The sequence below is a fragment of the Porites lutea genome, chromosome 3, assembly GCF_958299795.1.
Source record: "Porites lutea chromosome 3, jaPorLute2.1, whole genome shotgun sequence".
NCBI lineage: Eukaryota > Metazoa > Cnidaria > Anthozoa > Scleractinia > Poritidae > Porites > Porites lutea.
Window position 1 is genome coordinate 14,068,808 of NC_133203.1, and position 13,858 is coordinate 14,082,665.

Here is a 13,858-nt window from a genome sequence, read left to right on the forward strand (position 1 = left end):
CCCCAGTCACACCTCCCTCACTCCAGAATGAAAACAAGGAGGGCTGTTGTTAATGTCACATGATGACTATATGGACTTTAGAACAATTAACACATGATCTCCAACGAAGTAAATCTACTTAGTTAACAAAGAAGCGAATTATTGCTGACGGACGAGATAAATTTGCTATTATCCAGCCGGTGTTGCGTGGAACGTACGTCCCATGCAAGGTAATCCGCAAACCGGAAGTTGAAAAATTGTTGCTTGTGGAATCTGGAATGCTGGGATTCGGAATCCAGAATTCTAATCCGGAATCACACGAACGATTAGAAATGGAATCCAAGTTCCACCGTCAAGAGATCCAGAATCCAGTGCCTGGAATCCGGAGGCACAGCGCAGATTCCAGAATCCAAGCTATTAAAGATTGTCTTGGATTAGCGTTGTGATGAAATGTTGATCCTACTTATAATAAAGTTAAATGTCAGTTATTTTTCTTTTCCCTTTCCTTTTCATTTTATTCTTTCTTGTTTATTACCCACTTCTTCTCTTAACGGGCGTGGCTTAAATACTTTTTGAAAAAGTGATTTCCGAATTTTCTCAGAAAAAAAAAACTGGAGGACCCGTGATGGACGAGGGACCATTGTTGCTCTAGAACAACTTACAACATGTCTGAAGCTACGAACCAATCGATCAGTTAAATTAATTGGAATCAATTTGAACTACATGGAAAGCTCAGCCTGCTCAGCTAGTGACACCTTTGCCGTATCTTTGTGTGCTAATTTCCCACTGTAAACACAGCAGCCAATGAAAAAAGGAAATTTAAATAGAAAAAAAAAAACTGAATCAGCCAACGACTTAGTGTCTCCTATTCCCCATTCCTCTCGACGATAAGTTTCCCTGTAAGCACAGGGGATAAGATTTGAGGAGCAAGAGCTTGCCGGCCAGGACAGTGGAAATGATGAATATAGTCTTTCACGCAGCCTTTTTAGTGAGGGACCACAGGAATTGTTCCTTCCATCTCCTCCTCCCCTATTCCCATCCTTCCCAGTCTATTTAGCATTCAGTGTTGTCTGGCTAACGACTGCAATAACCAGAGTGTTGCTCCTCGGCTTTCGTCTACAGTTGTTCCATCAGCTTCCGCTACCCTTACCATAAAGCTGATTTTAACCCTTCACCGGAATAATTGCCTCTGTATTCTTTGCCCTGAGTGTGTCTTTATACTGAAAAGCCGGTTTAGAAAGTAAACGTTTGCATAGGCCGTTTCTCGCCTTGAGCTGGGCAGAAAAAACGAAAGCAGTCACAGCTAGCCAGTAGGTGCAAAATTGATGTCTATTTTCTGACAGATAGTTTCAGTCAGATAAAAACGTAGAAAGCTTCAAAGGCGCTTAGTATGTCACGAGGACATTACTATTTTAGGTCAATTATGAGCTAAAGTCATACACAAAATGCTCTTGTAAAGTTATGAAGAAGATATCAAACAAATTCAATCAGAGAACACTAACCACAGTTATCGTTATTATTATTTTTTGGAATATTTCTTCAGGCATATCATTAAAACTTGAAAAAAAACAGTTTCAATCCATTTTCAGATGACAGAAATCAGTTTCAGTGCCAAAATATAGTCTTAAATAACAGATCTGCATCATTATTTTTGAATTTTAATTGCTGAAGAGACAAGTTTTAGCTTTGTAAAAACATGGGAAGTAGCCTGATATAACCCCTTTAACAAAATCGTTTAAGCAATAGACCACACTTTCTATGGGTTTACCGGCGTGATAGCCCACTTGGGATGTTCACGAGCCGACTGCACAATAAACCATAGGGTTCTAAACAATCAGAACGCGTGTCCTATCTTAGTTATTTTATAACGACTTTTAAACTAGTGTTTACGGTTCATTACATTTCAAAAATTACTTATTTAAATCCAAGCTAAAAGTAACTTCTTTTAGAATGTTTTCTTTTTTTGTATGCTGCGTATATAGTACATGATACTACTTCCCAGCTCAAGGTATCTTTTCATTTGTAAACCATCGTATTTAATAAATGATGATGATCAAAGGAGTCTGATTTAAAATCAAGTTCGTTTACTATTTCTAATTAAGACTGAATACAAGGCCCCAACGAAGAAAAATATGTAACAACCACATATTGACTGGTAGGGTAGATATTGCAGTTTTTAACGATACGGTTCTTTCGAGAGCTTCATAATGGAGTTAGCAACCGGCAACCGGCAGAAAGGTCACCTGTCGTGCCAGCCGTCGATCGACTGTCAGGGGAGACGCCTTTGTTACTCCCCCCCCCCAAATATGGCTGAATCGCACTTCATCATGCATGGGCCAACACACGTGCAACAGTCGTGGTTTAAAGAAGTATGCATAATTATTTCGTGGGATTAATTAAGTATAAGAATGATTTGGAGAACTTGTTTGTGAGTAGTATAAAAAAAGCGTTATGTTCACCTTTCCCCCTCTCCAACTCTTGAATCCCAACACACATGATTTTAGTACACATATTCAAGAAAACCGCAACGTTTCAAAGAACATGTAGGTCCATGCGATCCATGCATATTTATCGAGCTATAGTTTTGTGGTAGAGTCGTTTGTTTAACTCCGAAATTTAAGAGACTACTCATAATCTAGTTTTTTGTGTTTTTTTTTTTTTTTTGCGGTTGCAACGTTTGAAAACGCTGGAACGTACAACGTTGTGATTTTTTGAACGTTTCCTCGTTGATTCCCTCAAGGATCTTTTCTAGCCCCACTGTTGTTCATTATCAGTCTTCCCTGGTATCAATTAGCTCGAGACCAAGAATGTATGCCGACGATACCAAGTCCAAAAACATTCACCGATTTAGTTTTCTCAAACTGCTGTACTTGCAGTGGAACGAGGTCTTGGGATCACATGCTTCCTGCACGTTTTCTGGAGTTCTTTTCGAATGTCTCGTTTGAAGAGAGCGTACGCGATCGGATTTGCAGCACAGTTTACGGGTATAAGGAAACTAATAACTTCCACAACTTTTTCTGATGGATCGGAAGAAAAAACTAGAAAACCAACAACACTGTACAGTTCAACGGAGTAGCAGGCAAGAAAAATTACGACTACAATAACGATTACTGTGGCTGCGGCATAGTCGTTTGTTCTTTGGCGATTAGGCTCATTGTATTGTAACTGGGAGTTAAGAAGAGCATTTTTACGCCAATGTCTTCTTGCAGTTATTATGATTTGTGTCGTGGTTATAAGCAAAAACAGACAGGGAAGAATCTCGAACAAAATCATCTTGGTCGATACGAGAGCTTTGCTTTCTAAGTTGCACTTTCCCAGGCGGGTGCATAAAGCTGGAATATAGTCGAGAATTAATGGTATGAGCCACGCAAGAGCTATAATGATTGTGGCTAGACGAGTAGTCATCCATGCTACGTACCTCAAAGGTTCCATGATAGCTATGTAACGGTCAGTTGCCAGAGCGCATAAATTCGTTATTGATGAATAAATCGCCAGTACAGCTATATCTTGAGCTATTTCGTTCTTGCAAAGGGAACGTTCTCCGCACAGAAAATTGGTGGGAAAATAGATGAAGCCAACAGCAAAGTCAGCCAAAGCCAGGGACGTGATAAACCAGTTAGGCCGTGTGTGTAATCGTGGCCTGGAGGCAATTAAAAACACAACCAGGGCATTTCCAAAGACTGCAACAACGCTTGGAAACCAACCAAGGATGTAAAACCAAGACATCGTACTGAATGAAGATGTTCACAGCTGTCTTTTGACAGTTGAACTGAAAGCGACGCATGAGAATTGTGGATTTCTCGAAAGTGATCGCGTGACGTGGTCAGCTGAATCTTTAATTCAAATTAAGTGGAAACTGAAAAAAAAAAAAGAAACCCATTCACCGCCTTCAATTTATTTTCAGTTAGAACTAATCGCTTTCACGATAAAGAACGTAGCATCTGCTCATATGCAATTAGTCCCACAAAATTGAATATTACAGTTTGCTCAGTGTTGGTGAGTTTAATTAGAGAGCTTTGTTTGGCCTCCAGAGGCAGTTTTCAAGAGTCATATCTATAATAATCAAGATACTCAAAAAGAGAGGGTTCCTGTTACCAGAGTAACATGAATGGATTTATACAGTTGTTTTTTTTTTTTTTAATTACTTGTTGTTACTTAAGCACTTGTCGAGAAGAATATCCGGTTTCCAAAATGCGTACTGATCGACTCTTTCCCAAATTTCCTGAAACTATAAAATGATAGGTGGAGGTTATTGTTTTACTCCATTAAGTGTCAACAACAATTTCCAGTTGAAAACGAAAAGTCTCTTTAAAAAAAAAAAAAGAAAACCGTCTGAAATATTCTGCCTGGGTTGAACTGTCAAATGCCGCTCTTAAATTACTTGTGTCAAAAATTGTTTATTTGTTAAATGTTTTTGCTTTATTTTTCATCCCCGGAAAGTAAAATCTACCCTGGGTACCAGAGGTTTTTTTCTCGCGTGCGATAGGGAGCTTCGTTTCGCCAGCCGTAGACCGAAGACACGAGCGGCGAAGCTTTTCGCGCGGGTCACTTTTTAAGACTTGACCGAAACCGGAAACCGCGCATGAAAAGCTTCTAGCACCCAGGATAAGTAACTTGCGGATATACAAAAAGGATGTCAGAACATTATTATTAAAATGACATACACTTCCCTGTTACTTTCTTAATACCTTTTTGCGGCTATTTCACTAACAAACTTGGCTTTTTTAGGAAGCAAAATGTAATTAATATTAATATTTAATAGTGCACGCTCATTTTTACACAAATAGAGGCTTAAAAAAAGTTATTTTACATAAAACTATAATCAGTTGTATTTTGTTTTAAGGCTGAATAATTATTACAGCTGATCAGAATAGAACTCGCCGTTCAAGCACACCTGCGTGGACAGAAACGGGGATAAAAGTTTTCCTTTTGAGTGAAGTTTGTTTCTTGTCGTGAGTTTATCACATATTAAGGCTTTCTAAATTAAGTCTGAAAACTTTTATCTTTTTTAGCACTTGTCAATCTTCTAACTGGCATATGTTCGTTAAGATAGTTTCTTCCTGTTTAAGTATTGATAATAATTATTCAAAGACATTAATTTTTGCTCAGGTAAGTAGATGAGGTCATTTTGATAAAAAGGTGTCAATAATTATAGCCTCTTAAGTATATATCTGAGCAGATTCAAGCGTTTGCCTTTAAAAAGAACTTTTCCTTTTTTTCCGAAAGGCATGATTTCGTTAAAACGTTTTTTTCGCTGCTTCATATTTTTATTTGTTATTCATGTTTCAATTGCATCGTCCGTAGTGTAGAAATATCAACTCCATCTGAGAAGGGTCGGCATATCTGGATGTCAGAGTCATGTTTTAAATATTTAAATAAAAAAAACGACCGCGTCGCTTTCTTTTTAATAAAAGATAAATGTAAATTAAAAGTAAAATAATGTCAGTAATCAGTTCCTGCCTCTGCACACACGCAACGAAAATTGCAACGCAAAGAGGCACACACCTTCCTTAACACAAATGGAAACGCAAGGCCAAGCGCTCTTGCATTTACGCAATGGTTTGTCCTTCGCCAAATTCACACGTGTAAACTGGGACAATGCAAACGCAAGGTAAAAACTGCCTGAACGTGTGAACGTCCTTTGCGTTTGCACTTGCGTCGCACCTTTGAACCAGGCGTATATAAGTTTTGAGAAACCATCTTACAGTCACAAATCCTGACGATGAAATCATGTAATGATGGAACTACAGCTGGATAGTCGCGTATCTCAAGAAACATTTTTTTTCTTGTTAAGTCAGCGTTAAGTAGGGAAACTCTTGCAACGACCCGTGAGTACGTGCCGCGCAAAGCGCTTATTTGTCGATCGGAAGCCGTTCATTACTATTTACTTTCACTAGGTTAGGCGCAATGGCTCCTTATGCTCTGCCTTTAGGTTAACGAGAGATGTTGCATGTATCTCATTGGAGAAAAGGAATTTGCAGCATCGCCGCCTTTATTTGACAAACGCAGTGGATGCTACGGTAACGGTTTGATTGACGCCGCAGAAAAACCCAATATCCTAAAAAGGTTTTTGACCACGCAGGTCGCGTGCATGTTGTCCGAAACAGCCGCGGTAAAAATACGTCGCGAACATATATGGCACTTACCTTTTGCATACCTTTTCTTTGATCCGGTATTGTCATTGCATAATCTTTCTACCAAAACTCGGTAAATTTCCTCCTTTTTTAGATGAAATCCCACTAACACGTGGAAAAAAGTTATTTATTGGTAATATTTTGATTTGCAATATTTAAAAATCAATCTCATTTTAAAAAAACAACTGCACCGATAACATGCTTGATAAGGAAGAAAATGCTGAAATTATTTCCTGAGATAAGGCTTATCGCGCGTATTTTAGATTGTGTTGATTTACATTTTGGCTCTCTCTTGGCTGTTTATACCTGATAAGGACTGGTTAAAACATAAGTCTGGCGATGTCAAGTGTTAATCCCTGTTTGGTAACGCCGCCAGTGGATTGTTCGACGCCATGTTGTGAAAAACGTCATTTTTTGTCCTCATATGTGTTTTATTTGTTTAACTATTTAATTATTTGTTTGCCTTTTTTACCAGTTTTGAAATTAAAACAACTACAATGATGATGATGATCATCATCATCATCATAATAAATCACATCAGATGCCGGCAATGCAAACTTTCCTTATAAGACCGTCAGGTGATAGAAATCGCATGATTTCAATCGAATCTTGAACATACAAAAATTACTTGCATGCATTTCATAAATATCACGAGACTGATTAAAGTGTACAATGATTGACATTGAAGTGTTCAGATATTATTGAGCCAAACCGTCTAATCATAATAATAAACGTACACTTCCTGATATCCTCGGACAGTGCCAATCAAACACCTACACCATATTGTTAAAATAATAATAATAAAATAAATGAAAAGTATTTACACCAAACAAATCAACTGACATATGTGTCTTAAGAAAGAGTGCATCTATAAGGGAAGTACATTACAATATATCTTTACAAAACGCTGGAAGACACTTCAGAAAAAAAGTCATTTTAAAGGAACGATAGTCAACTGAAATATTGACCTCATGCAAAAATTATAGGACACAGTAAGTTTACTCGGCGTCAAGCAATCTTGACGTATGGCTACTTTGCGAGCCGAATACGAAATACTTCCATTCATTGATGTGTAAAATATACAGTCATGAAATAATTAAGTAGATTGGGGAATCGATAAACTTCCTTGTCAGAATCAAACTGCTTAGTTAAGTCACGAAAATTCTTAAAATAAAAAATGGAAGATTAATTAACTACAAATCTATAAAGTGGACAGTTTTTACCTGTTTATGTGCAGATATGTAAAGAAAAAAAGCTAAGCGCGACGGTTTGACGTTTGTTTATATTTGACTTACTACATGGTCAATCAGGACCATGATGACTATAGGTGCCATTAGGGCGCGCGCCGGGGCACGCGCCAAATAGAGAAATGTACATCAACTTACAAGCTGGCTGTTACACCGGGCCGATATTTCAATAACCCGAAAAAATAACTTACTTGACGTTCTGCTCCATCTCATTTATCCAAATATTCAGAATGATAACTGGAGGGAAATTGGTCTTTGATCCAAGTCGCAGTTATGTATAATGCATGTTTATCGACAACCTCGTTCTCGGGGTTCTCTCCTACCCGTCCCTAGGGAGCGAGAGATGGGTAGGAGAGAGAACCTGGGAACGAGGTTGGTTTACGACACAGCAATTTATACATTTTCCTTGAATTGATTACAAAGTAATGCAATACAGGATGCGCGAAAACAAAAGCACTAGGGGAGGGAGCGCGTACCGTACACCCACCCCGCACGGGCTTAGGCTTTTTTTTGTTCCAAAACTGAAAAGTTTCTCATAAAATTTTCCCAAAATTACAATGTACTTAATAGTTAGGTTTTTTGTATTTGTATATGCATAATTCTCATTTTATCTTGTTTTGTATTTTTAGTTTGTCGAGCGTTTTTAACATGAGTCTCTGGCTCGGAAGATTGTGCAAACACTTCCCACGTCTTCGACATTAAATAAATTATTCTATTCTATTCTATTCTAAACCCACTCGCCTAAAACAACGCGAAAAAATAACGTCTGTTATACAGGATATTTTTTTTGAAGCCCGCAATTTTTAAAATTACAAGAGATCGGTAAGGATGTGCTTTATAAGAACACAAATCTCCCTTTCTGACGTCAGTGTCACGCAACTCAAATTGTCGTCACGAGAGTAGCGTTGCGTGATGATTTTCACAAAGAACGGCTGCGCAGGCACAGCTAGAGGATGTAAAATATTTACTGCACATGGAAAAGTATAGGAATAGTTCCCTATCACCAGATCCATCTCTTAGTTCCTATGTTTTTCTCGAGAAGTCCTGAGCTACTGAGGTTATGTTAGAAGCGCCAATGGACAATGAAATGAGGTGAGTTTATGCATGACCTTAAAAAAAGACTATCAAGATATTCACATTTAATTTATAAGAGGGAATAATTGTCTCAGTTTCTGAGACCAAACCAGCGGTGAAACTACGCGAGTTTATTCACCAAACGACTTTGATAGCCGGGAATTGTTCCTCCATGTTTGATTCTTAGAACCTGATTTGTGTGATGTATTTAGCCAAGTGACAAACCTTGATCTCCTTGTCTTATATTGACAATATTAAAACAACCGATATTTGCATTCTTTCCTGACTCTGTTTGTTATAAGCACTTTTTATTGCAGTCTAAGATGCTAGTCTTAATCTCGTCGAAGTTTATAGCTATCATTGTAATAACGACAAGGCTACCCCAGCCTGCAAGCAAGCTCTCCCGGGAGTACAGGGGTGGGGGTGGGGGAGGAAACAGGGGGAGGAGGGAGTCATGGATGAGAGGACAACAGATGTGCCCTCTTACAATATATATTAACATGTGAGCAGTAAGCTCGGACGTCAGCATAGAAATGCAAAGGTGCCACTGGCAGCCGCCTTCAATCTGTTTTAATGAGCTTACTGTATTCACCCAACCAATGAGGTGAATGATGTGATGTTTGAAGGTTGGTCACACCATCAGGGTCTACGTCCCCTACCTTTTTTAAACAGTGGGTTGGGTTCTTTTTACATCCCACCAGAACCAGATAAGTTTAATTAGTGCTGTGTGATGGGACGTGGTTGTTTTTCGTCCTTATCTGAGAAGACTAGAGAGTCTAACTGCTAATGCAGATGTCGTTACAAAGGCAGCACTTTCTTCTTGGTTATTTATAGACCCTGAGTGTTGGTCTGGCCGGGGTTCGAACCTGCAACCTCCCGCTCCACAGACCGGTGATCTCCCAACTGAACTAACGGAAGGAGAGCTTGCATTTACAGAGGAGCAATATTTGTAGGCCTACTCGTAGTTCAAAGTACACCATAAAGCTTGCACAATAACTGTTTCAATGCTGAGTGCTTGAGCCGGCATTAGTGACAGTTTGCCCCTTTTTTTAAATATTCTCTTCTGCCTTGGCACCCAAGGCAACCTGACTACGAATGCAAGATTTCAACAATTCTGGTGTTTCATCTTTTTTTCCACTGGCCATACTCTCAGGGCTAATAGTTTGTCCATGGGAAATTTATCTCAGCTCCACACTGATTGGCCAAAATTCGACAGCTCAGTTGTTAGGAAACTGCATGGGGCACTGGAGGTGGAATTTACATCCTTGAGACATGACTTCAAGGCCTCCCTCCTCTTTCGCCCTTTCTTCAGAGTTCTATAGAGAGCTTGCTAGCAGGCTAAGGCTACCCCGTAATCTAGTAACCAGATCTCTCGGAGGCTACCCTGTAATCTAGTCCCCAGATCTCACTGAGGGTACCCTGTAATCTAGTCCCCAGACCTCACTGTTTTACCCCAGTAAACAGAGCAAAGAACTGATCAACTTGCTGTCGATCATGGATCAGTTTCACCACTTGCCCCTTCTGGGACAGATCTTGGATTTATTTTAAGAGGGATTCAAATAAAAACTATGGCTAAAAGTGAAAGTAACTAGAGAAGACAAGGGCAAGCTTAATCTCCCTCATAGCCATTTTTGTCTCATTACGCACTGCTCCTTCCTCCTCCTCCTTTTTGGGAAGGACTATTGTGTGACAAGACAGAAACTGTTGCAAGGAAGACTGGGGCAAGCTCTCCTGCCCTGGAAGCTCGCCTTAAAGGGTGTACTTTCAGTCAGACTTTGCAGTGCCAGATCCAGACCTTGAGATAAGGAGGGGGCCAAGTCATCCAGACCCTGAGATAAGGGGCTGATAAGGGGGGGGGGGGGGGGGGGGTAGTCTCCAAAGAATTTTTTCGGCCCTTTGGGCCTCAGTTTGGACTAAAACTAAGGAGGGGGGACGGGCCCGGGCCTAGATCCGCCACTGCTTTGAAAGTGTAGGTAAATTTGTTATTTAGGTGTTTAAAAGGATCTTAAGCTAAAATATTTTGAACCTGTGTAGCTTGTATCAATTTAGTTCATCAAATGGTATATAAAACAACAAGAATACGTTCTGTTAGTAGGTTTGTGAAAGAGACAACATCTTCCAATGAAAGGTACATAAAAGAAGTACCTTTTTATCAATAATGTTATACAAAAGGCGAAGGGTTGAACCTTGGGGCAGAGCCCTTATGAATTATTGTCGAGTAGCCCCTAACCCCCAGCCTTCGTGCTCATACTTCCTGAATTGCTTTTGCTCTTTCACTGAATGAGTTTCCCACATGATTGATCAACAATATTGTCATAAAAATGGGGGGTCGACTCTTCTGGGTTGACAGACCCAGACCAGCAAAAGAACAAGCCCAATTAAATAGAAGACAAACAAAAGAAATGCTAACAAGAAAAAAAAGATGAAAAGCTTAAGAATTAATAGGCGCTCTAAAATACTGGATGGCCTAAAAGGTATTCCAGTTAAGCATGCTTCTAAAGAAAGGGTCTGATACTGTACATTTACAAATGTATTTAGTGAAATCTCTTCTCTAATTATTTATCTGATAAAGGCAGACAGGCTGAGTGGTCAATGCCTTGGACTCGCAATCCAGTGGTCCTGGGTTCAAGTTCCTCTCTGACCACTTGCTGGGTTTGTTCTCGGTCATCCCGAGTTCAAATCCTCTGCCACGCTTGTGTGTAAATAGCCACTGGTTGCCTCCTGCCAGCTGAGTTATGTTGAGTTATGTTCTATTTGGATTAGTTCTTGCTGATCATTTGAGTGGGGTGCCTGTAAACTAGCTGAACAGTTTAAACACTGTGTGACTACTGTAACCGGGGCCACTATAAAGGCAAAGTTGACCAATTGGATTACAGGGAAATAAGAAAGTTAGTTGTGAGCCAATCACCCCCAACCGCCAATCCCTCCCCCCTCTCTTACCCCTTCCAACGCGAAAAAGGAGGATAATCGTATAATGGTTTAAACAGGAGTGGTAAGGACTATACAAACACGTTGGACACAAAAGAAAGTAACATGGAAGCATGACATGTATGTTGTGCCAATAAGATAATCTGATAAATGTAGAATATGAGCTTAAAGCTTTGAAAAATGAGAAAATTGGCTTGATTCTCTAGACTGATAATAATGATGGTCATGGGCGAGTGATGACAATGATGAGAACAATGACTAACAAAATAGAAATGGGTTGATGATGATGATGTTAAGATTGAGCGCGTACTTCACAAAGTAAAGGACATCGAGTTTTCAACACCATGAACTAATAGCACTTGATTATTAAGGCTTATCAATAAAGTTACGAATGATTAATGTTGTAAGTAGAATTAAAAAAAAAAAAAGAAAAAAGATTTGGCATCCCCTTTTCCTACCTTCGAAACGTTTTAGTCTTCCACTCCCTCCTTTTTTTTTAAAGAAAACTTTTAGATTCCCTCTCAAAATCCTTTTTTACTTGTTTCAGGAGTCGATTAAATCACCTTAGAAAGGGTGGAATTCCAGACACAAAAGAAGAGTTCAGAGTCATGACATGTATGAAGACCGGGCAATTGACCATGATAAGGTATGTATGCAAAACGTTTAGATACAATACGACCCCTGTAACTGGAGCTCCCCGCTAACTCAAACTAAGTCTCATTTCCCTTGGATTTGACCCTGAGACCATGATAAATGATCAAGAGGTTTCTTAAGTATGAAGTTGTTAAAGTTACCGATAAGAAATTAAACAACGTTTCCTCGTGAAATTTTTTGCTTATTATAAGTCTTGAAATCTATGAAACACGTGTTCATGACGTTTTTATTCTGAGAGCTCGCTTGATACGAACACCCAGACTCGTACGCAGTCGTTATTTATAAGTTTTTGCGGTGAACATGTGGGTTGAGGCGCGCGGAGACTCATGGGAAGGGACTAAATGAAAAATAGCTGTTTTTCCTTCGTCTCCGCGCGCCTCAACCTAACCCCAATCTCCTCTCACCCCCAAAACACATAAATAGCAACTGGGTACGAGTCTGACGAACACCCAGATAACACAAGACACTATGGCATGTCGTCTTGGCGGTTTCGCATTAACCGGGTTCCACTGTAGTATACTCTACCAGTGACCAAAGTGACGTTTGCCTGCGTGCATTATCTTTCCGTGTATTTTGTGCGATTTTGCATACAAATTATGCAAGCCCATGACTGTTGTGTTTGATGCAGCACTGAATACCTTCACAAAGAAAAGTAGGCAAGATATAAAAATTATCGACGTTGCGGCTGCAACAGGTTTAATAGGTCTTGAGCTTCACAAAATGGACTTCACCAATTTACACGCACTGGATAGTTCACAAAAAATGCTAAGTGAAGCAAGAAAGCAGGGGATTTACACACAGTTTTTTGGCTTTCAATCGACGATCAGCGGATTTTAGAGATAATCTGAGGAGATTATGACGCTCTTATCTGTGTCAACGGGTTTGGAAATAATCAAATTCTTCCTTCAGCTTTGGCAGAAATGTGTGGAATTGTTGTGAAAAGTAAACTGTTAGTTTATATTCACTGATATTATCAAGTAGCACCTTAGTCAAGGTAAAACTAATGGTGCCATGCTGGCGGCGGAGAACAAGGGACGTACTGGCACAAGACAAACAAAGCGCTCACATATATACAATTATATTAATTTCCGTTTTTTTTGTCTTCTACCAGTGCGTCTAGCTCTTGGTCACGAGCTTGGTGGTTTTGTACCACGTGAATCACGTGCTGCAGATAAGTACTAGGTTTACGAAAAACTGCAAAACGCAGAGCTGACCACGTGCTTAATTTTTCCCGCCTTCTTATTTTTCGTTTTCTGTCTTCAACGAAAAAAGTTTTTGTTTTCACGGACACAGTAGGGATCGTAATGAGGAAGTCCGAAACTCGCTACATACTTAAATACACTGCTGAGGGATACTGGTCTTGAGAACGTTCGAGATTGTGAAAGTTGTATTAGAGATCGAACCTTATGAGGTCAGTTTTCTTCTCGTCGTCTTCTAGGCCTCAACCGGAAGTAGGTAAGTAGGGATCGTATGCTTCAATATAGTGCTGTTTTACTTCACGCTGTAAGTTAAACGCAATTTCAGATGATAGTAAAAGGGAGTGTAAGCCGACTGTCCGTAAACACTGTATATATAAATGATCGTGCTCGCAGGGTGGCATAACGCGCTATCAAAGAATTCGTTTAAAACTGAAGTCAGTTTAGACCACACTTAAGCACAAGACGCGCTGCGCTGATTACCGACGGCCAACGTCCGTCAAGGGGAAGCAGCAGTTTGCCGATGTCTGTGTAGTTGCTTATTATAACCTCTCTATTTTTAACCCGCAGTTTATGGCCATTTACAGGGGGTCATTTCAATTTGAGAGGCTCAGTTGCGCTTTCAGAACTTGCTCTTCCACACTTA

General features: G+C 39.7%; 1 protein-coding gene across 1 annotated transcript; it reads right to left on the minus strand.

The window, feature by feature from the left end:
- Window positions 1–1,778: 1,778 nt before the first annotated feature.
- LOC140929405 (octopamine receptor beta-2R-like) lies at window positions 1,779–3,774 on the minus strand. Its single transcript, XM_073379205.1, has one exon. The coding sequence runs from the start codon at window positions 3,703–3,705 to the stop codon at window positions 2,836–2,838; it is 870 nt and encodes a 289-aa protein (XP_073235306.1). The 5' UTR covers window positions 3,706–3,774; the 3' UTR covers window positions 1,779–2,835.
- Between the last annotated feature and the right edge of the window lie 10,084 nt (window positions 3,775–13,858).

What these genes read in the sequence shown, in the direction of transcription:
- LOC140929405 (XM_073379205.1), bottom strand. Translation starts at nt 3,705, where the DNA reads ATGTCTTGGTTTTACATCCTTGGTTGGTTTCCAAGCGTTGTTGCAGTC.